The sequence below is a fragment of the Excalfactoria chinensis genome, chromosome Z (genome assembly GCF_039878825.1).
Source record: "Excalfactoria chinensis isolate bCotChi1 chromosome Z, bCotChi1.hap2, whole genome shotgun sequence".
In the NCBI taxonomy this organism is placed as follows: Eukaryota; Metazoa; Chordata; class Aves; order Galliformes; family Phasianidae; genus Excalfactoria; species Excalfactoria chinensis.
In genome coordinates, this window is record NC_092857.1 from 32,783,662 (window position 1) to 32,808,300 (window position 24,639).

Below are 24,639 nucleotides of genomic sequence, written 5' to 3' on the forward strand. Positions count from 1 at the left end.
AACAGAAAAAAAAAAAAAAAAAAAAAAGCAGACTGCAAAAAAAATCTGGATTCAGGACAGTATACATAACATTTTTTTTTTTTGTTAGAAGTTCTAATGGTTTATTCACTAAGGCTAGACAGCAAGTCATATGATGCTATTTGTTGCATTTTCTACCATGACCAATATCAATAAATGGACAGAGCCAAGGACTTGCGATCCAACCTGCCATGGTCCAACCCACTTTGGCAGACTGGAGGCAAAATGTAGGACCATCATTTGGTCCCTCACTTTGTATCTTGATTCCTGGAAGTGCAGAAATGAAAACAAGAACGCAGTGTTTTCATTGTCTAGAGAAAGTTAGCAAGAAGTGGGATTTCAACCATGAATAAGATTACTAGGTTTTTGATGAGACTGAATCAAAAAAGCATACATGGAATACCACTACTTACAACATCTGGTAGTGTCATTCAGTGACTCACTGACTTGGAAATACATGTATGCAGTAATAAATAGATCAGTTATGCAATAAGGCAGTGTGTTGAACATGCATTCATCTTGTGGACTGGAACACCACAAAGAGATACATGATACCATACACATTCATTAAGACCAAGTTTTTTGTTTGTTTGTTTTTGTGTGTTTGATTTTCAAGGCTATCCAGGTAAACTCTTCCAGAGCATTTTCTTGTTGAGAAGAGCAGTTCTCTGAGTCTTGTCGCTTTTCCTCTTCTTTATCAAGAGATGATGACTGGCTTTAATGACAAATAAAGCTGAATGAGGTTGCTTTGTTTTCCCCCCATTTTGGTTGCATCATTCTGAATGTTTCATTTAGAGAACAGTTTTAGATGCGTCCAGATGCTGAATCCTCAGGAGGTTCCAGATGTTTCCAGATAACTCTGTAGTTTTCGGACTGTGGTTTTGTCCAGTGAGCAAAGATCAAAGTCAAAGGTTGTATTTGTGATATGAAAGTGTCCAGTTTCCTCTATAAGATTTACTATCTGAAAGGAAAGAAAAGATGCAGCTGAAAATGATGCTTCTACTGAATGCATTAACATGCCCCTAAGTATCATATGAAGTATCATATGAACAGCATAAAAGCAAACACACTTCACTAATATTTGCATATTAAACCATTATCCTTATCACTAGCTGACACAAAAACATGGTCCAGACTACAGGTTTTCCTTTTTTTTTTTTTTTTTTTTTTTTTTTGAGAACATTAACATCTGTTTCACCAGTCTAGCAATGTTTAAAGAAAATCTTCATATTTTTAAGGTCAGTCTTTCTCACAAAAATAAATAAAAACCCCACCTAAATTAAAAAAAAAAATAAATAGATAAAAAAGCACCTTCAACTGTAATCATACAACAACAACAACAATCATTTTAACAACCACAATAAAAACAAAAAAACAAACAAAAACAAAACAAAAACAAAACAAAAAAACAAAAAAACAAAAAAAACCAGGCAAATCTCTATGGAATACATACCCTGTGCTTAGCTGCCAAACAAGTTACTTTAGAAAATAACTGGCGTAAACCTTTCCACAAGGAAGAAAAAGAAAGAGATCCTTACAGCAGCTAGTCTAAATTAAACAACAATGAAGTACTCAAGTGCTCTCAAATCTGTGGTTAGCTCATGTACTAGTATTATTTCCCTCAAATAACATACTTAATTTTTTTGTAGAAACAGATCTACCGTGAAGGACTAATACTAATGGTTTAAAAGCTATGGTGACTACTTAATCTACAATCACAGTTTTCATTCTAAGAAACAGAAGAGCTCTTAGGAGTCCTTGAGAACAAGAACTAGTGCACCTCATCTATGTGAGATGGTTTGTTCAGTCTGCAAGAGCAAAGGCTCAGTATAGATCTTGACCATGTATTTAATCTGTAAGTACATGCTCAGTACATTTAATACGTAAATACCTGAAGGAAAGGTGCAAAAGAGGATGAATCCAGGTTCTCTTCTGGAGTGCCCAGTGATGGAACAAGAGGCAATAGGCACAAACTAGAACACGGTGGTTTCTGTATAAACACTAGGAAATGTTTTTTTCTTGTGATGGTGGCAGAGTACTGGGAGGTTGTGAAATCTCTCTCTTCAGAGATGTTCAAAAGCCACCTGGACATGGGCCTGGACAGTCTGCCCTGGGTAGCCCTGCTAAAGCAGTGGGTTAGGGCAAGAAGATCTCCAGAGATTTCTTCCAACCTCAACCAGTCTGTAATTCTGTGAAACCAATATTAATATCTAAGTTGTGTGTTCCTATACTTTCGACATTTTGTAGTCTCTAAATTGTAGTGTGTATTTTTAAAGTGCTCATAGTCAACACTGAATTTCCTGTAACAAGTAACTCCACACATATTATATGCTAAAATGTTCACCCACCTAAATATACAGTCAACATCCTGGAAAGCTGAAGTATAATTTGTCAGACCAGGCTAAAATGATGCCAACACTACAGCTATTGACCCCTTATGCACTTCTACATTCCAAGAGATAGATATTCCAAATGAGCACACGAAAAGTCTCCCCATCCTGAAAAGAGCCTCTTGGTAATGGACTGACAGAATATTGCTCCTCTGCTCCACACTTCCAACCATTTTTTCTGTGTTAGGTTAGGCTCAGTATTTGTGACTTCCATTTGAAACCCATGTTCTTCTGGGGTTTCCAGATACACCTCCGCTGAAATGCTGCTGCTAAATATTCTTCACTTTCTTGAGCTTTATTATTCTGATGAGTTTATTTACTACTGATGAATGAAATACCTAATCACTCACGGCTAACAGAATATACCTTAAAATGATAAATATGAAAGCAATATACCAACTTAGAAAAGAACTAAATGTTGGAACTAACTCTTTTATAATTTTTCCCTTTCCATTTCATTATATAATGGAAACGAGAAAACATTAAGAGGAAAATGCCTGTTACAATAAAAATGCTTTTCCAATTACTGCTTTCTACTTTGCACAGGCTGGGAGGAAAAAAAAAATAAATAATAATAATAATAAAAAAATATGTCTAATTTGCTTTGCAGATGTCCAAAACTCTGAAAGAATAAAGAAACAACCCTTCCCTTATTAACACTTCATTTAAATCTGTGCCACTTCAGTTAGGTGTTTTCCATATGAGAATTTTTAGTTTAAACTTGCATATTTCATTTGTCCACTTACTGATTAATTCTTGTAACACTTTTCCATCTCCTACTGTCCTACAACCAACATGAGAGACAAATTCAAATAGAATCATAGAAGGGCCTGGGTTGAAGAGGACCACATTGCTCATCTAGTTTCAACCCTCCACTATGTGCAGAGTCGCCAACCACCAGACGAGGCTGCCCGGAGCCACATCCAGCCTGGCCTTGAATGTCTCCAGGAATGGGGCATCCACAACCACCTTGGGCAACCTGTTCCAGTGCATCACCACCTTCTGTGTGAAAAACTTCCTCCTAATATAAAACCTAAACCTCCCCTGTCTCAGTTTAAAACCATTCCTCCTTCTCCTATCACTGTTTACCCTCACAAACAGCCATTCCCCTTCCTGCTTATGCGCTCCATTCAAGTACTGGAAGGTCTCCCCAGAGCCTTATCTTCTCCAAGCTAAACAAGCCCAGTCGCCTCAACCCTTTCTCACAGGAGAGGTACTCCAGCCCTCCAATCATCTTAGTGGCGCTCCTCTGGACCAAGCCAAGAGCTCCACATCCTTACTGTACTGGGGACCCCAGGTCTGGACGCAGTACTCCAGATGGGGCCTCACAATAGCTGAGCAGAGGGGGACAATCACCTCACTCTCCTTGCTGGACACCCCTTTTTAAGGCAGCCCAAAACACAGTTGGCTTTCCAGGCTGCAAGCACACCCTCCTGGCTCATGTCCAGCTTCTCGTCCACCAGGACCCCCCAGGTCCCTCTCCACAGCACTGCTTTCAAGGAGATCTTCCCTCAGTTTGTAAAAATACCTGGGGTTGCCTGGCCCAAATGCAGCATCCTGCACTTGGCCTTATTGAACTTTATTAGGTTTTCATGGGACCACTTCTCCAGCCGGTCCAGGTCCCTCCAATTTATCAATGGCACCACTCAGCTTCGTGTCATCCGCAGACTTGCTGAGGGTGCACTCGATGCCATCATCTGAGTCACTGATGAAGATGTTGTAGAGCACTGGTCCCCAGACCGACCCCTGAGGGTCACCACTTGTGACTGGCCTCCACCCTGACACAAGCCATTAATCACAACTCTTTGACTGCATCCAGCCAGCCAGTTCCTAATCCATTGAACAGTCCATCCTTCAAATCCATACGTCTCCAATTTAAATAGAAGGATGTGGTGAGGGACCATGTCAAAGGCTTTGCAGAATTCCAGGTAGATGACATCCATCTCCCTTCCCCCATCCACAGAGGCTGACAATCCATAATAGATGGCCACCAGATTGGTTAGGCAAGATCTGCCCTTGGTGAAGCCATGCTGGCTGTCTCAAATCACCTCTTTGTCTCATATGCATGTAATGTTGTTACCGATGGGAAAATTCTGTATGTATCATTTTAAATCTTAAGGCACTCTCTGAAGCCTCATTCAAGAGGGAAGCCTACTTTTGTAAAGTTAGGAATCTAATCATGGACTTGGTCCCCGAATATCCACCGTATGCTAAATAACTAGCTGAAAAGGTTTACAGAAGCTGTGGCCAAGAGGATGTAACTATGCTGAACAATTCTGTCTATGCTTTCTTGTATTACTGTGGAAGAACAGCAACTCCCAAAATCCCCACAGCAATATTCCTGATTTTAAGAACAAAGATTACACTGAAGTGTTACCACGTGTATTTTTAAGTAGCACCGTATATTTTAAAAAACAAACCAGCCTGATAAGCACTTTTTACTGATAAAGTTCTGCTTTGGGCTTTTAGGCCCTAGACCAAAGGAAATATAAACATTTTTAATATATCATCCTGCCCTTCAAAATATAGCCACTATGTCAGGGCACCAGACTGAAACCACAGTAAACAAGACTGAAATGAACCCCAAAACTTTGAAGGGATGTATAAAAATATATCAAGATAAACCCAGACAGCTCAATGAAAAACATCTGCCTCTGTGCCCATGAATGAGGAATTCATGAGTTACAGTATTAGCATTTGCATCTCTGTGCTATTCAGAAATATTTGAAAAAGAACAAAAGGTTGAGATTAGTTGCCAAGAAGTCTGACAGTTGCAATCTTAAAAACACTGCATTAAAATGTTATATTCAGAGAGCTCAGGCAGCAAAAGACAAAAATATTTCATTTGTTCCCAGTGTAGTAATCTCTGCTTTTCTGCTGTAACATACATCTCTGTTTACATAATGTTTCTCCAGCTCAGTTTCATCATTATCCATCATAGTGCAACTATTTATCGGCCTTTAAACAAGCAAATGAGTGTGTGTGTGTGTTTAAGGAAGCCGAAGTGCAATTAATGACACAGTAATTTTTCAATTTATGGAGGTCTTAAGCCATCTGATAGTTTCCAGACCTGCAAGCTGCCCCTTGCAGAAAATTCTCAGAAGATAGTTGCCATCTGATGTTACGCATCTTGTAGGCATGAGCAATGTAATTTTAAGCAGAGCTGCATACTCTCAATTTCTTCCCTATCCCTGTATTGTCTAGTACATTGGCTTTAAGGAGATTTTTCACCTGATGAAGATACATCAAAACAAAAGGCAAAGCCTATCAGAAATATCGTTTTCTTTCATGGGTCATGATAACATCATATGCTCAGCTAACGTTGATTTAGGAGCCCAGCTTCAGAAAGACAAATTTGAATATATGGGACATGCAGCATTAACATCTGATTTCAGACATGATCATCCCTACTTTTTTATGGCAGATGATGAAGGGAGAATAAGATGCTTAATCACTGTGAAAGATGCTGGAGAGAGTGCTTTTTAAAATGTAATTTCGGACCAATTTCTGTCTAGTCATGGTCCAATATTTGTATCAAAATGTTGAGGAGATTCTCAGAGAACTCATTTCTTGGTCAAATGTAATTTTTCATCCACCTTTTCCTTCTTGAACGTTTATTATGTATCTTTAAGAATCACTTGATACCACAGTTACTTAGTTCTTACTTAGGCACTTCCAGGTCAACCTCACGCTTTTTTTGTCTTCTCTTTCTTTTGGTGGATTACTTTCAACTTTCTTTAACTAAGCATCTCAAAGAGAAATAGCTCCCTTGAGGAAAAGCCACATTCTCAAAAAGACACATTTTTGTCATTTCCAGCCAAGCCATACTCTTCTTTGCTGTCACTGCCGACAGCCTTGTTAACAACTCAGACAGCAAAAAACTTTCCATTCCTTTTCACATCCCTCAGCAGTTCAAGTAAAACTTTGAGTTCTTTGACATTAGAATTCTTTACAGTTCTGATTGATATCTACATTATTCTCATCATACACTTCTGTAAAAATTCCTAAAAAATCTGCAGATAAGTTTTTGACACGTGCAAGACATTTTCACCAGCTCCAACAAACCAAAGGTACTACAAACATCACTTAGGAACACACACTGCTGCTGTTATTTCACTTCAATGCCACAATTATGTTTAAAACTCCTACAGCTAGGAATGTGCTTTGGTCTTAAGAACACACTAGTCTGCACTAAATACAAAGTGAACACTGGAAACAACAGCACAGTAAATGTGAAGAGTACCAAATACAGGACAAAGGATGCATGATTGTGTGTCACAAGACATGAAACCTGATGTAGCCAGCAGTATTTTTCTTTAAGAATATTCTCAATCATGATCTTCCTTTTCATTGACCTCGCAGTTATTTTCTGATCTTTGCAAACAAAGCCTGGACTAAAAAGCATTCACAAATCATTGCTGAGGCTTTATCAGAGATTTTTTTTTTCTTCTATTTTTTTATTTTTTATTTTTTAAACACACTCATCCAAGTGTTGAGAAATTTGATGAGCGACAGCAGTCATTCAGAAGCAGTAAAAATTTCCATATTTATAACACATCCAACAAGAGGCATTTAAGTGTGAGAAATACAATATAACCATCTGTGCTACAATCACATCTGTTTTGCTACTACGCCTTTATTGCCTCATTGTCACTATTTGAAATCCAGTGGTGTCTAACAGTGCCACCAAAAACAAAGAATAAAAGTTCTTACTATTGTGTAATTTGTAAATACAATTCAAGCCTTCTTAGCTCATACTTTTTTTTTTTTTTTTCATTTTGCTACTTCCAAGAATTCAGAAGACACAAACACTTATTTATTTTTTTTCCTAGAACAAGATTGGCATTAAAAAAAAAAATTATCTCAGATAAGCTTTTGTTTGTTTAACTTTTAATCTTACCATTTAGCACGGCGACTCAATTTAAAGAATGTCTGCAAATCCCCTAAGCTATGCTGAAAGTGTAATGGGCAGGAAATAGATTACACAGGCTTTAAGGCTATCAAATCTGATTATAGAGATTTAAACGAAGGGGAAAAATAAAATAAAATGTGACTTCATAACTTCAATGAGCACGCTGCGATTTTTCGTGAGTGCTCCTCACCTGCTGCAGTACATGTCTCTCTCTCAATGTCATTAATCTTCTGTGGAGCTCTACTAGTTCATCGAGATATGCCTAGAAACAAATCCCCCCAAATAAACAACTTGTTAATGAAATCATAGCCATGTATTTCACAAAACGCAGATACAAAAGGAAATTTTATTCTACACCTTCCTTAAGCTAGATTTTCTTACTTAGCAGGCTAGTTTTCTTATGCTTTATACAACCCACACCTAAATTTTAGTGGGTATTCTTAGATATTTTATGACACTGAAAGCAGCATATTCAAAAAAAAAAGTCTCCCAACTTTCCACATAAGACATGAGTCTCACAACTGATTTCCTCTCTTCCTCTAAAGTTGAGTAATGAATTTTCTGCACCAATAGGGAGACATAAGGGTAAAAAGATCAAGAAAATTTAATCCACTAGCCACTTGCTTCAATCCTGGGAAATCACATATGTCCCATCTCTCCACCCAAGTATCAACTGTCTCCTTTAGCTTGAGGCATCAAACACCATGCTTGCTTTTAAGCACAGAGAAATATGGCACCCTGCTTAAAAAATTAAAAAGGTGTATGGATCATAATGCCAAAAACCTAGCAACAGATACTGCAGCATTGGTCTCCTACATCATATTAGCACAAAGAAAATAAAGTATTGTATAAAATTTAAGAAGAACTTGTCCACACTGGGAAATAACAACGTTCTCTCTCAAAAGGACTGAGAACTCTTAGCAGTGACCAGGTGACATGATTTTCAACAAAACCACTTTTCTATGTGTTGCTTGACATCGTCTTGATTAATGAGTTAAATCACATTGCCATTCCCTAATTCACACTCCTAATGCACAACAAAATGATGCAATAAAACATTTATTTCAGTTGTTTACTGAGTAAAAAATACTGCTGCAGTTTCCTGTTCAAAAAACCACCATTTCATCTGAAAACCACAATGCAAATTCATGCATGAGAGTAGGCAAAATAAATAGTATACGGTAGGTTCTCATCTGATGATATTTTCTAAATCACTGCATGTTTTGGGGAGAAGAAAAACATTTTCAAAATAGCTCAAAAGAAGAAAGCATTACAGAAAGAAAAAAAAAATAAAATAAAAGAATAATCTCCACTTTAAGGGACCCAAGGCAATGATGTTGCAATGACAGGTTTTCACTCTAACAAGAAGAATTTTGTCTTCAGTAAATACATTAATATTGCATTCTACGATAATGTATCGTTATTTAATTGGCATTTACCTTATCACAATCACCATTCTTTATTTGTTTATCAGATTTGTTTTGCTTTATTGGACTTTTCACTTCTAAAATCTGGGAAAGAAAGAAAATCCAGTAAAAAAATAAATGCATAATTGGACACAATTACATACAATAAAATAAAATAATAATAATCTGCTGTTAACAACACAAAGAATAAAACATATGGAAAAAAAAAACCAAACAATCTAAACTCAAAGCCAGGCTTTTAATTACTTTTCACTTAATTCAAACAACTTGCCCTTTTATTTTTAATTTTTAATTTTTTCAGAAAAAAAAAAAAAAAGCTGAAAATGTCAAGTTGCTGGATTGGAGTGTTATTGACATTATTAATTTTAAAAGTAATTAATTTCATGTTATTTAAACCCTTCTCTCTCTCTCTCTCTCTCTATATATATATATATATATATATATACATATTTGTATCATTACCTTGCTGGTAGGAAAAAAGGTCTGATTTTGCAGATACAAAATTATGCAACAGGACCCACTAGTACCTTTGAAGTGACATGTATCAGTATATTTTCCATGAGTTTTCATGCAAGGCTCCTTTCTTCCACAGTTAAGATTCTAAAACAGTCTTTGAAGTGACTGCAAGAGTTTTAATGGAGAAAACTAGAGAGTCTTGGAAGTCTACGGTACTCTTCCTTCAATGTAGAACAGAGTCAGTTGCTGACATATATATGAATAAAGAATGCTTCAAAAGCAAGCAACAGAACATCTTGCCTTACATGAAAATTTTAGGACTGAAGTGAGGAATAATTTGAGGAGATAAAACTGTAGTTTAATTTCTATGTTTACAAAACATTTTCTGAAGCTAAAAGTAGAATTATTGAAACACCATGTCATTCCTAACCTGCAATATCATCAGTTCTTCTGTAAAACAATAAAGAAAAATATGTGATCAAAGATGATGAAGATTTCACATTTCCTTGTAAATAAAACCAACATTAATAGCATCATTTCTCCAAAACCTTGAAGATAAGTCACAACACAATACAAAACTCAGTGGGTACAACAATGGAAATAAAGCCTGCAAAAAAAGAAAAAAAAAGAAAAAGAAAAGCATTCTAGACTACTCAGGAGCTTCACTGACAGCTATCTTAAAGTTCCTTTCAGTTTCTACTTCGCTTGGCATAAATGGCTAGAATTGTATATATGTTCCCTAAGACAACCTGCACCATAAATATATAATGGAGCAGGCAACTACTTCCATACAAAATGACTGCAGATCTGACATAGCCTTACCTAAGGACTTACTTAGCCAAAAGCAATGCACGGTCAGAAAGTAAAACATACTCTGCTGAAGAAAAATCCCAGTTCTTTGATTCAGCGCTTCTGGGGCACTGTACAGTGCAAGCCAGTGGAAAAAAGTGATTGGTCTTGAAAAATGAGCTGTAGGCATGGATCTAGTAGCTTTTTGATATTTTAAAAAAAGACAATTCTTTGTATTAGATAGAAACTCTGCAAGGACATACTGCATTTGGAAAAGCTGCTTTCTTAGAGTGCTCTTGATGCACAATTAAAGTTGAACTTCTTGTTTAAATGAGATAAAGCACTAGTCATGCTAGAAGACACTTCTAGCAATATTAACTTGTTCTCTGTCTTTTTGTTCTATAAATGGAATTACTTTAACACAAGTCTATTTTCATCAGGCAAAAGAATGTTCATAGTAAGCAGCTTCATGCTACCAAGCAGAGACTTCAATTGCAACTATGGCCCATGCAATCTGAACTCTTGTAATAGAAGCACAGAATCCTCAGAGTTGGAAGGGACCTTTAAAGATCCTCTAGTTCAACTGCCCTGCACTGAACAGGGACACCTACAGCTCGAACAGCTCGCCTAGAGAGCTTGGTCCAGTCTGCCCTTCAATGTTTCCAGGGATGGGAGATTCACTACATCTCTAGGCAGTCTGTTCCAGTGCCTCAATACACTCACTTAAAAATACTTTTTCCTTATATCCATCCTCAATCTACCATCTTTATGTTTGAAATGATCTCCCCTTGTCTAATCACCACAGACCCTGCTAAAGACTGTCCTAATACTTCCATAAATTTCAGACTCTCAGCTCAATTGTAAAAATGCAAGGAAATAATGAGACATTCCATTTTAGCTAGCTCACTGATACTTTTTGGAGCACCTAGGTGGGCCAACAGACATATTGGTAGTACAACAAAAAGGAAAGGAACTTTAAATACTTGACTGAGTGAGACGTTGCTTATTAGGACTTACATTTATGGACTAATTATATTACTTCTTTAGAAGTACATGTCTTCATTAAACAAGAAGTAAAGATACGTATTTAAATTTTTTGTGTTTATGTCTCAGTAAATGCAACATTCCACTACTCTTCACGGCTTGTTTCTTTTCAGAAAAAATATCTCTAAGTGAACTTGAAACTTACGTACTGATGATCTTAGAAAAAACCTATGGTATTTGTGGTGGATAATAAGAATGCTTTCTGATCACACATCCTCCTTTCTTTGCTAAACACAAAACCTACTCCATAGGCTTTTTCAACCCTCCATAATATATTTGACTTTAAGTGACATGAATAATGCCAGCTTTTATTGCAATGGATTGAGTCCTCTTTCTGTGAAGTAAAGACTACTGTATCTCTCAGTAGAGGGAAAAAAAATACTCCATCTTCAAGTCAAACACTGGTGAAAGAGAGGGGAAAAGAAAAAAAACACAAACTCATGGGATTAATCCTATCAATTTCAACTGCATCTAATACAAAAACAAAACAAAAACAGTATGAATTATAAAACTGATATAAAGCCAGTTTAGACTGTTTACCTAATGAAGTTAATTCATATGCAATAAACACATTCCTTAAAATAAGGATAATTAATAATAATAATAACAATTAATAATAATGATAATTTGCTGTTACAGTATTTTCTAAACCAAATATTTCTCCATCTCCTGAAAAAAAAAAATGGTTTTGTCAATTTTCAGATTAAGTAACATCATTTAAGTTATCAAAATATGATATGTATTTCTCAGGTGCAAGGCATGCTCCATGTGAGACTTGCATTTATGAATCCTGACTTTACCTGGTTGCTGTTAGTTTTTAATAAAGGTGGTGCTGGCTCACGATGCAGTGGTGAGGAAGCTGAATTGCTGTCACTGTCACTTCCATCACTCAGACTAACCCTATGGAAAAACAGAGGCAAGAGATCACACGGCCAGTCAAAGGGCTGCTTACAGGAGTGAACCAAGCTCATATTTAAGGGAGGATACCAAGAATAAATCCTTTACTATGGAAGTTATTGTTCAGAGTAACTTGGAAAAGTGCTGCTCAGTAGCACAGCACCATCCAAATAAGGCAGCATTCTGGAAAAAGTCCAGTGTAGCATGGCATCCTTTCCACTGAGCTGAGATGACACCGTCCAGTTAACAACAGATAACATTGAGAGAAACAATTAGGTATTTCAAAAATTAACCTGCTGTTTCCATCATTACTGGAGTGAATCTGTATCTCAGTCACATGAAAGGGAGAAGATATTTTTCAGAGATATTTTCCTACTCTTGTAAAAGTGTTCTAAAAGCCGTACTTTTGTTTGGAAAACTGCTTCAATTAACAGTTCTTTGTTTCTTGACATAAATAACATTATTTGTACAGAAACAGCTTGTGTTGGGAATCGCAATTCTAACAGTTGTTTGTTTACACATTTTTTTTTTTTTTTTTAAATAAGAATCTAAGCTCTGTCCATGTGCTACTCAGCACTCTTTGAGAACAATAGACTTCATTCCACGAGTATCAGGAAGAATGTTTAGGCCACCAAACTATGTGCCATCAAAAGACACTCACCTGCGACTCCTGCTTCCTCCTCGTGTATTTACAGGTCGTTCCAACTCAGAATCATTATCATTGTCATCTGGTTCCTCCGATTCATCTTCATTATCATCAGAATGTAGATCTTTCATTATAGACCTCAGTGGACCTGTAACAACAGAAACAAATAAACAAACAAAACAAACAAACAAAACAGGTAAATGAAGTTCACTGTGCGGTGTTCAAGGCAAATTACCCAGCTTTACAGATAACAGAAAGTGACCTTCCCAGCACTGTATTGGGAGGGGAGAGTCAAATATTAAACAAGTGAAGTAATGCACTGGGGGCTTATGCTGCTGGCACTAATTTATGCATCATTTATTTACATGAGCAACACAGTAAGCTTCAGGAGACTTACTTGTGACAATGAAGTGACTTGTGTTCAAGTGTTTGCAGGTTTGGCCCCCTAGAACATAGATGAAGTAAATAAAATGCTGTCACTACAGCCATTCTCTGTGCATGTTTTAGTTTAGGAGAAATTTATTATTACTGCATTACTATTATTAGAAGCAAGATTATTTTAAATTGCTAAGTTTTAGTTTTTCTTGCTTTGTCAAAGGGTATTACATGTCAGTACAGACCTACAGGGACCTACTGGTAGTGGTATATTTGTTAGGTTAATCCACATACTGAGAAGCAAGCCCAATAAATCATTCTGACTGTAACTTGCACTTGTGAAGGCAGTCTTTGTCTTCCTGTTTTTGATATACTTAGATTTAGCAGCTCCCTTTATTTCAAGGTCAATTTCAGGTCAAGTAAGCTCTTTGCCAATGTTCTTACGTTTAAAAAAAAAAAAAAAAAAAAAAAAAAAGTAAAAAAAAATATCCACAAAAAACCAACCCAGTAACTCTCCCAGCTAAAGAAACACAAGTACTGATGTTAATGAAGTAAGCCACAGTGTTCTCCAAAGGGAGATGAACCTTTCCACTCTGTATTTGCTAATGGCAGAACTGGGCCAAGGAGCGTTATCTTTGGTCACAACCAAAACAGCAGACAGACATCTCTCTCCCTGACCCCTTAACAGTGAGGGTGTTCCCTTCTGAGGAGGAACAGCTTTGTGGATTACCCAAAACCCGGCAAAGCACAGGTCAAATAATTTTGATCAGTTTTGTGTAACTGACTTCAAAGCCACTGCTGAGTATGGCTTAAAACTAAGTCTGCACAAGAAAATTCGTGAGTTGAGGCAGTTTTGGGCAAGCTTTCTTTCAGGTGTGCACACCTTGAGGCTGGGTGGCAGCAGGCCTAAGTAGTGCTGCTGGTCATGGTCCTGGTGGACCAGACACTCACACAGACCAAAAGGAAAGGCAGGTTACACAGACTTCTTGTTCCTACAAGCTGGGCTGGCAGTGAGTTGGAAGACATTCCAACAACAGCGCTTGATTTTATTTTTAAATAGAAGAAAAACAGCACACATTCAACAAACTCCCTACATAGCCTGTCCTCCCAGGTTTGAGCTAACTCATTCTCTTTTTTCCCAGTGCAGCAGAGGGCCATTTCGTCTCGTTCCATGCAGCCTTTTGGGGAAGACAGTCCCAACTCAAGCTGGCAATGGGCTCGTTCTTCTGTCTTGGAGAAAAATGAGCCATTCAACAACCTGCCATTCAAACATGCTTCCACTGAATTGAGAATCAATTGTGCAGCTCTGAGCAAGACACTACATACCTAGCTGGTTGACTTCTGCCTGCCTTCTTAGCAATCTGCAGTGTTAAGCTTTAAGTATTTTGTTTCTGGTAATCATGTTGCCATTAGAACTTTACTCCTTGCTAATACTTAATTTACAACTTCTGTTGTTTTTTTTTTTTAAATTTTTTTTAAAGGGCTATAGAAGCTGTTTTCTCCAAAAAGGTCAGAGTGGCTCACAAGAAACTGAAAACTAAGAGCTGCCCAAGAGAAAATATTCTTGGCAAGGAAACACAGAAAACCCAAAGTAAGCCCTGCGGGCAAAAGAACTTGAAAAAACTTCGGTTAGCCCAATGTTTACCCAAAAACTGGTTGGAAAAAAAAAAAGCCCATCTTGCAGTGGTTCTGACACTTGAGTGAGCGAGCACTTGATTCTGAACAAAAAAGGAAAAAGAGTAACAGGCCTTGTGGCCTTGTAAGTTTTAGTTAAAGAATAAAGCACAGATATACACAAGAGCACAAAATATACAGGGCAAACATACCACAGTATGCCTAGTGCTTCATTCCTTGCTATACAAATGCACAACCTGGGCAACAGATGTTTTTAGATGACTGGAATTCCCAGTAGTAATTGCTATTTACTGTGACAAGGAAGCAAAGAGGTATGTAATACATGTACTTTAAAATAGTTCCCATCAGAGGGAAAGTCTCCCACCTACTCTTCTGAAGTACAGAAGTGAAAGGCAATTTATGATTTGTCTTATATATGACCCAGGAGAAAAAGATGAATACAGTTTGCTGAGAAGAAAACATTACGGCAACAGGTTTTCCTCCTACATCAGGTAACCTAGCTGGAACACTGGGTATCAAAACCTGCTGTTTTGTCATAGACAGCTCACAGCACTAATGACATTTTCATGACTGCAAAAATGGGGTTTCAGCAAGAAAGGGTTTTGTTTAGCATTTGTTAGAAAACAAATGCCTACAGCCAGCTATCAGCCACAGTTCACTTCAGCTCTTGCTTTCTTTCACCTGCAGTAATGCTGCCAGAAACACATTAGAAATTCAGTGACAGTCACCTCCAGAAAAGCAGCAGGACAGATACAAATCATACACAGACCTTTGTGAAAACAAAATGTCTGCCTGAGGTACTAGTGTATTTTCATAACCTTAAAAGCAAGTTGACAATTGAGGAATATAAATAGATAAAGGAAATGTGATTTTAATTAGCCAAAAGGCTGTTTTTTTTAATGCTTCCATATCTAAAGGATGAAACAAAAGCTGATTAAAAACGTATCAGTCGTCCAACCTTACGAATGCAGGGAAAAAAGCCAAGGCAAGAACTAAGTAGTTTAATACATTGTGTATAATGAATCTCAGCTGATTCACAGAAAAATTCCTTTGGCAAGCTCACTGAGAATAAGATTGCAGTTCTTTTCTGAGGTCCAAGTAAACTATTAGCCAGAAAGCCAAAATGCAAACTTAACATCAACTTAACATCAACTTAACATATAACCACATTCTTCCCCGGTCATGCTTCCAAAGGAAATACTGTATGCTCTTTAAACCTGCTTCTAATACAGGAATATATGACTCTTTGAAGGGATCCACATACACACATCCCTTCACTTTCCACCAGAAGCCACATCAGCTTGAGTGGGGCTCCGGGCAGCACACATGTGCTTTGCAACATAACCCTGCAAGAGGACAGCTTCCAGACGAGAAACCCTTTCAGGTTTAGTATAAGAATTGACTGGCACATATCTAGCACTTCAGAATATTAACTGTGCCTGTTTCTCAGACAGATAGACATCTTCTCTCCCCTCTTATTCTGCCCTTATAGTCATATTTCCAAACACCTGAGGAAAAGCCTCTAAAGAAAAACAGTGGCCAATTCAGTGTAGGAAAGTCAGCGGAAAAGTGATAATGAGATGCCATCAGTCTGTTTCTGTTGGCTCCTTCATTTCACACGTTCTTTTCATTTTTACTTTTATTTTTCCTTTCTGGGTACCTTGTTGTCTGCTGTTTTGAGACGGTGTAAAACTGGAACTGGAACTGGAGCTGGAACTGGCAGGACTGGGCTGTTCAGACTTAAAAAGAAAGGAAAAATAAATAAATAACATCATAATGAACTTTTTTTTTTTTTTTTTTCTCTCTCTCCCTAGAACACTTATACTGCTTAAGGCATACTGTGAAGAAATTAGAACTCCAGAACAGAACAATACTTTCAGATCGTTGTTTCAGGTGCCAGCAAGCTAAACAATATAAAAACAGCTAAGCACTCAACATACATATGCGCTATATAACACACAGCGCTTTAGCAAAGTGTAAATCTCAACAAGAAGTTACCATGTTTGAGTGGCTCATGTAAGCTTAAATGAGTTCATAACAGAATGCATGGACCTAAGGCTACTGAGCACTTGCCATACTGCAGTTGCAGCATTTTCCAAATAAATAATGCTTTAGTGGTACGTGAAAAGAGAGAAAGACCTGACCAGATCAAGCAGAAAGCTCCAAGCAGTTTACTTTCAACTTCCCTAGAAAGTAAACCTTAAGATGAGCGGTTAAAACAAACTTTTCTGCTGTTAATTTATTTCCTCTTATGCCAGTATTTTCCTTACATAGTAAAGTCCTGTAAACTGCAACAGTGATTAAACTAGAAAGACTATTTTATTACACAGGAAAATTATTTTAACTCATTGAAAACTAGACTTACATACATAGTTTTCCAGTGCTGTTTAAACGATATTCTTCTTCAAAATTCATTAAAATTTCTTAGACAAATTAATCAATATACAATTCTATATAATTTTTCCCATTCTGTCCATGGCTTAAGAGCATTGTTCCGATAATTTTTGCCTCCTGCTGGTATACTGCATGCCTCCATACACTTCTTTTGTGGTATGTAGGTTTTAGGTATGTACATGCACACATACATGCGTATGAGATAACAAATCTGGTATATGGGCATCAGGAATGTTAACAGAACACAAAACAGGAAATGTCCACACAGAAAGAATGGTGAAACTTGAGGCAATAATAATAGAAAAATCTACTAAAGAAAATAAAATCTACTTAATCTTCAAATTTTATATAGTTGCATTGGTGTGAATTGTTATCCAGGTAAATCAAGCATTTCTGCCTCTCCTTGCCTATACAATAACCCCTGTGATTCCCTCAGAACTAAATCCTTGTATAAAACAGCAGCAGCATGCAGTCACAGTTGTCTTTTCTCCATAAAACAATCCATTGTTGGCTTTCATAAGGAGCAGGCAGATTTACAGCACCTTACTGCCTTTTCTCACACTGAAAGATGCCTCTCTGGGCAGCAGAATGTTTAAGAAAAACACCATTGAGATCTACGCCCTTGAAATGTACACAGCTTTCACAAAAACACAGTCAAAATACAAATTCTAGACAAAGACTCATAGAAATGTTAAGGTTAGAAAGACCACTAAGATCATCTAGTCTAACCACCAGCCATGGATGAATGGGTATATATCATTTGTATACACAGGAACCAACCCTCTGCTGAGAAACACAACCCAAACAACTATAAAAACCCTTTCTGACTAACAAGTGTGATTCTAACGCTGTTGTCACGATGGGACCACTTTGGAAGATATGGCAGTATCACTTGACACTACATTAAGAAAAAGTAATTTTCTGAAGCAAATTTTCTCTTTACCACTGGAATTTTCCACAGAATTATTTATTTTCTCCTGCCTGGATTTCTGAATTTAGCTGTAAAATAAGTTTGATGACATGATACAGACTGCACTGTTGAAAAACAGGAGTTAAAGCAAACTTATTACAATTCTGAAAGCTAGTTTCAGTCTTCTAGCTGCAGGTAACCCCTACACATCTGGTTTGTTCACAGCAAAATTATAGGCTGACAGTCAGCAAGGTTTCCATTAACTGCATTTTTTTCCTTTGTTAGTATTCACACAAACAGTAGCACATATAAAATCCATTCCTTTTTAAAATAAAAATAAAAAAATAAAATTCCAAACACTAAAAACATTATAATCAATTTAAAACGCTAGAAGAATTTCTAAAACCATAGGGGAAAAAATATGCACCAACACAGAGACGTTTTCTTGTAAACTTCACCACTTTCATTTTGAACTAGAAGGGAAAAGGCCTGATCAAGAAATACCTGCAAATGCTTTCCCCCAGCATTATCTGAAGAAAAAGGATCACAAGCAGGAATGTCTAAGAATAAATACATCACTGGTATAATACCCTCCTGATGAAATTTCCCCCTTGCTTCAATGAGATCACTTTAAGAGGCCAAACCACGCAAACTACCAATTAAACACACATCATCCCTTCTCTTTTGAAAGGGATTCTTAATGCCACTTGAAGCCTTTATTTTCTTAAGTTGCTCCACCTGAAAATTTACTCCAAGACATTCGGGTTAACATACATATGTTACAAGCTGGAAAATAAACTTTCTTCTGCTGTAAGAAAACGAGGATGCGATTGCACCCGAAGGATAGTGCAGATAGCTGACTTTAACAAGAGAATTAACATCATTAAAAGAAAAGACCTGCCTTTTAGAAGGAACTAAAAATGTTCTTTCCATATATAAATATAGACTAGACCTTATAGCACTGACACTTCTTGTTACCAGAGGGTATCTTTTGTCACTTAACCAATGCTTTTTGACAGCTTCACAGGATGCTGTCCCAAGAGCTTAGGTATTTACAGCTTTATTCTCTTCAGTTTTCTGCTCTTATCCACTAGTTACTAATCACCAAGTAGATTTTTTTAATGGGTCTGAAATTAGCTAAAGGGTGTCCTTCTACAATAGAAACTAAAGACAGGACCAGCAAAGAGCTTCTGTCATACGTCCTTTTCCTGTTTTACTGGTTTTCTCTTCCTGCAGACAAGCTAATGAGAGCTCAGACCCAAACTGCTCATTAGTGCAATGACCTGATATAATTTATTGCACTCAGTTTATTCCCTTTTACTGCTCTCACACTGATGCACAGGAGACACTGGCTTCTTTATTAGACCCAGCTGAGGGATTCTGTGTTTTGAAACTGGCAAGAAAAGGAACTTCTCTCTGGCTCAAGTTTTCCTGAAAAGGTACTTTTTTTGGCCACCTCTAAATCTCCTGGCTTGGTTAGTTCAAAACATTTTTATTTGTTTCTACAAATACAATTTATTCTACATTATTATACAACAATTTATTCTCAAGCGAGAAGCAATTTTCAGGTGAAGTCACCTGTTTATGACATACCATATAAAAGTACTGTTTCTATAATATTTTGTGGTTACTTGGAATCATATAACAATATTAAAAATAAAGCCCATCATTTAAAGCTCTTCATTCACATTAATATAACAGAAAACATCTGTATGTGGGTGACACGGGCTCTCCGTGCCTTCCTCTGAATGACTGCTAGAGGACCTTGCATACTACTTCATATTACAACATAAAACTAAAATCTGCAGTAAGATCCCACATCCCATCATCAGGTCTACATATTTTCTGCTTTTACTCACAGTAGTCCTAGGACTGAGGTTTCCCTGAGCTGTATGTACTGAGAGGTTAAATCAGTCAGAGTGTTATTTGCATTCCCATTTTGTGCAAAGCTGTCTTCTCAGGAAACTGAAACACTACCCTAAGACATGGCTTCTTCTCTAACGGAGCTCCTGGATCTGCAACTCCTACTGCCTCACAGGGGACTGCCATTAACCAGCACAGCTGGGTGGTAACTGCTTTGGTCAGCCCGGACAGCTGCCATGCAGGAAGAAAGATGTTCTTAATTTTTTTAATGCCGTATTCTCTGCTGTGCCCTATTTTACGTATCAGTGCTGAGAAGGACAGATGTTGATGCCATCCCAGTTCTCTACTCAGGAGGGTAAACAGACAGTTTGCTGTCACTTTGGTGTAGTAAGGAGAAAGTTCATTTAAATTCTCCCAGATCCAAGACCAGGTATAAGAGAAATCCATGTGCTCACATTAACAAAGAAACAGCTGGAGAACCACGTAACTACTTGTTAAACTCCTTTTATGTATGTTATTCTGCACTCTGGTACATTTATGTACTATTAGAGAGCATGTCTTCTCAGCAGGTACTCGGAAACACTGCAAATACAGTGTAGTTCCTCTTTTATCTTGTTTAGCTCAGACTCTATGCAGTGCTTCCAACACAACCCTACACTAAATATTCAGTGCTCAAAAATCCATGAAAGTCATACATATCAAGTTAATACACACCACCTAAACATCTGGAAAAACTGCTTTTCATCTAAATTGCTGCTGCAGCGTACCATCTTAGCTTTTATACTATCTTTGCTATTGTAGACCACAGGCTCCTAAATCCATGTCCTAAGAGCAGAGGGGGGGTGGGGGGGAAGCAACCAACAGATATTCCCAAAAATTCACAGCAGACTTAACAGAGTATCAGTGCAGTGCTTTCCACACCATTGGTGTTGGCCCTGTCCATTTTCACAGCAAGTATTATTATATTCAGTGTTTGCTCAGACTTGATTCCTGGGATTTAAATGGTTATGTTAAAATGTCAGATTTCATTTCTGTGCATTCCAGTTTCAGTGAAAAGATTTAGGGGAAAAAAAAAAATACAAAAAGCTTTGTTATGCCCTAAAAAAATTCTCAAGTGCTCAGAACAAATAAAAGCCATGGAAACCCTTTTCAAAGCTACATAAACTTTAGCCAGTCTTGAGATACCAGAGTGAACACTGACTTTCATATGCATCAATACTGTTGGCAGCGTGCTATATGCCCATTTTTCTCTGCAACTATTTTTGAAGCATCTGTCAGTATGGCTCCTAAGACCCTACTTTATGCTAATATTATTATGCATTTCTGTTGCACTTTCACAAAAGTTCATGTACATTATATATACACACAGAGCTACAGTATCATGATTCCCTGAGAAAAAGAACAAAAAACACAGGACAGATTGCTGTCTTTTCACTGGCCTTACACTAACCTTTCAAACGTACGTGCCAATTTTTCCCCAAAGAAAACAACTGAAAACTTGATGGTTCCACATTTAAAAAGGGAAAATAAAATAAAATAAAATAAAATAATGAAAAAAGAGGAAAGGTCATAAAAGCCTCAGTTAGATCTAACTAGATGTAGTTCAACTATTTTTGCTGGTAACTAACAGGTGTTGGATTTAATAGTAATTATACGGAACCATTTCTCTGGATCACAGCATAATAGATGTAAGCAGATAAAGTAATTTAAATGTAATGAAGTCCATGCCACAGAGACTTCACATGATCATGAGTAAAATAATGCATTTATTTATAGCATTTTTGCCACAATCATCTCAACCCTCCAAAACTGACATGATGCCATGACTTTGCCATCCCAGCCATTTATGCCAGAAAAAAAATAAGATAATAAAATATTGGCACTGCACACACCCTCTTAAAAACCTCACTTGCTGTAGGCTAATGGGAGAACAGAATTTTCTGGGGCTGAAATAGAGAAAAGGAAGCCCCAGTAAAAATAAATAAATACATAAAAAGTGTTCATGCAAATGATTGGGTTACTCTACATGATTAGTCTACACTTCAAGAGATGCAGTGAGTATGGTCACATCCTGAAGCCTAAATCAGTGGCCTAATATAACATATCATGAAATTCCCGTGTTTCTAAAATTGAAAAGAAATTAAGAAAATAATGTAATATCCATGACTTTGCCTCAAAAACGTAAAATTTCCTATGTTTTGCAAGATTGTAGTTGTAACCTGGATATTTAGCCATATCTGTGTAATTTCTCTCCACTCCATTTCTAAATCCTTACTATTTTTGCAAGCAAGTGAATTCCAAGCGCATCACAGGAATAAAACCTCAATATCCCAGCTTGCTGCCATGATGGAATTATTGCCTGTTGATCTCACTGCCTCTTTATCCTGCAGTGATTCATCCCATCATATACAAAGCAGTTTGATAGCACTTAAACTTCTCTAAGTGAAGTTAAAAACATTCTTCCCTTTGTGACTACACCTAATGAAAACAGGTTCAGCACAATCTTCTGAGTTGTAAGGGACACATAAATGTTATCTGTTGCATAGCCTGGCTGAACACATGGTAAATGTGAACCAAAGGACACTGCCAGGTTTCAAGTTGTCTTCAAATAGAAATGTTCAAAGACTTGACTTTTTTCCTATATTTCCCTTGGTCCCACTGCCCCAAATGCTGAGATTTTCTGAAGACGCTCTGAGCAGGCTGGCCTAAAGACCAGGGAAAGCAGTTAGTCCAAATTTTGCAGTGGCTGAATGTGCCTACTGCTGTGGTTGTTCTCTTCCTCCATCCCATGTGCTGACTATGGTGTTTTTTCTTAGATGGAAGATGGGGTTTGCCCTATTCAAGCCTGGCACTTACCCCATACAGAAGCTGAACAATGCTATAGTACCATAGGTACTGATGGCTATTCAGGCTTCTGCCTACTGTCTGTCTAGCACTTCTGCAAAGAGAACGGATCATCTTAAGCCACTATTTATCTCTGAGTACAATCTGGAGAGAAATATCTTGGACTGTACAATATTTTTTATCTGCTAACACCTTCCCGTGATTTCAGTAACTACATTGGTTAACAACAAGAAAACACCACATGGAGCTATCTTCAACTACTATGACTCTAAACTGTGTTATCTGAAAGATCTTTCTTTGGCTCTCAGCCCAGGTGAATAGCAGGAATTTTCAGCTAACAAGTGCCTGAAGGTTTAACAAAACAAAAGGCATTTTCCAGATATTCTTGCACATTTGTAATATTTAAATTAATAAATCTGACTCCAGATCTAAAGTGGCATTTTATGTATTACTTTAAAAAGGTGCCCATGTTACCACTTTAAGACTACTTTAAGACATGCAAGCAGTTAATTAAATACAACTCACAGTCCATATAACATCACCATTATGTATATTATTCATTGTTCTGTAACTGACTTACTAAGAATTTTGTATTTTTCTAAAGGCAAATGGCTTGGCTAAAGTACTCTACTCTTAAAAATCAAAAGCACCTCACTCTTGAGCTGTGACAATTTGCTAGCATGCGTTTCTACTTGGGTTGTATTCCAATAGACTCAGGCATGCCAAAAAACTCCTACTACTAATCACAATGTTATAACTGTAGGAAGAAAAAGAAAAAAGCTAATCATGTGCAAAGTAATTGGGCCGAAGACAGAAATTCCTAAAGCAGAGCTGTGTGCCTTCAAACTCTGCCTTCACATATGGTGGACTTTGACAGTTTTTATTCAGATCACTGCTATTGCAGACTATTGAAAAGATGAGCAACACTGATCAGCCGATCTGTCATACACGATCTCTTTGATCTTCTTGATGCCACTGTGTTGCTGCAAAGAGAGCTTTGCAAAACGGAGAGCACTGCACTATTTTTTCTCCTTATCAAGCCCATGAGAATTGGTACAAAACCAAAAAAGAAGTATCACAGCATCCCTTCTGTGACCATTTCACTGTTCAGAAGGGGTAGCTGTCCTCCAAGGCCTTGAACGACACCTCCCTTGGATCCAAAGCTTTGTATTTCCCTATTTCACATAGCTTACAGTTCACATAAATATTATGAGAACATCACCTTATTTCATGGTCAGAGAACAAAAACAAGGTCGTGTCTTCATTTTTGTTTTAGTCTTTTAATCATACTGCTGCACTGTCCCTTACAGGAAGCAAACAGTGTATTTCAACTAAAGCATCCTGTTACTGAACTTAAAAGCAAGATCTTCTACCCGAGCTGTGCTAGTATACCTACACCTCAATAAAACTATAAATCCCTCGTGTTTTTACTCCCTCTCCAAGTCTGGGGCCCCCAACACATAAACAAGGTGGAGCTGTTGGAGAAAGTGCAGAGGAAGGCCACAAAAATGATCATTGGGCTGAAGTACCTCTCTTATGAACACTTAAGGAACTGTGCTTGTTCAGCCCAGAAAAGAGGAAGCTGCAGGGAAGCCTCACTGCAGCCTTCCAGTATTTACAGGGAGTTTATAAACAGGGAAACCAACTTTTTACGAGAGTTGATAGCAACATGACAAAGGAGAATGATTTTATACTAAAGGAGGGGAGATTTGGATTAGATATCAGACCAAGTTGTTTTTTTTTATTGAGTGGTGAGGTGATGGAATAGGCTGCTCAGAGAGGTTCTGGATGCCCCATGCCTGGATGTGTCCAAGGCCAGGTTTGATGGGGCTCTGGGTACTCTAATCTAGTGCTTGGCAACCTTGTTTGTGGCACATGGGTTGGGCCTTGATGATCTGTGATGTCCCTTCCAACCCAAGGCATTCTATGATTCTATGATCATAAAATAAAGGACTGTCCAAAAAACAGAGACCCATGGAACCCCTCTATTGACTGCTCGCCAGTCAGATCTAACTCCATTTACTCTGACCCTCTAAGTC

General features: G+C 37.5%; 1 protein-coding gene across 1 annotated transcript in view; it reads right to left on the bottom strand.

Moving 5' to 3' along the window:
- Positions 1-616: 616 nt before the first annotated feature.
- Positions 617-24,639, bottom strand: part of MLLT3 (MLLT3 super elongation complex subunit) — a 104,522-nt gene continuing 80,499 nt past the window's right edge. The window contains exons 7-12 of the mRNA XM_072359510.1: positions 16,250-16,328; positions 12,595-12,727; positions 11,837-11,936; positions 8,760-8,831; positions 7,511-7,582; positions 617-979 (exon numbers count right to left, since the gene is read on the bottom strand). Of these exons, the coding sequence (XP_072215611.1) occupies positions 848-979; positions 7,511-7,582; positions 8,760-8,831; positions 11,837-11,936; positions 12,595-12,727; positions 16,250-16,328 (588 nt within the window). The 3' untranslated portion in view covers positions 617-847. The remainder of the gene's footprint in view (positions 980-7,510; positions 7,583-8,759; positions 8,832-11,836; positions 11,937-12,594; positions 12,728-16,249; positions 16,329-24,639) is intronic.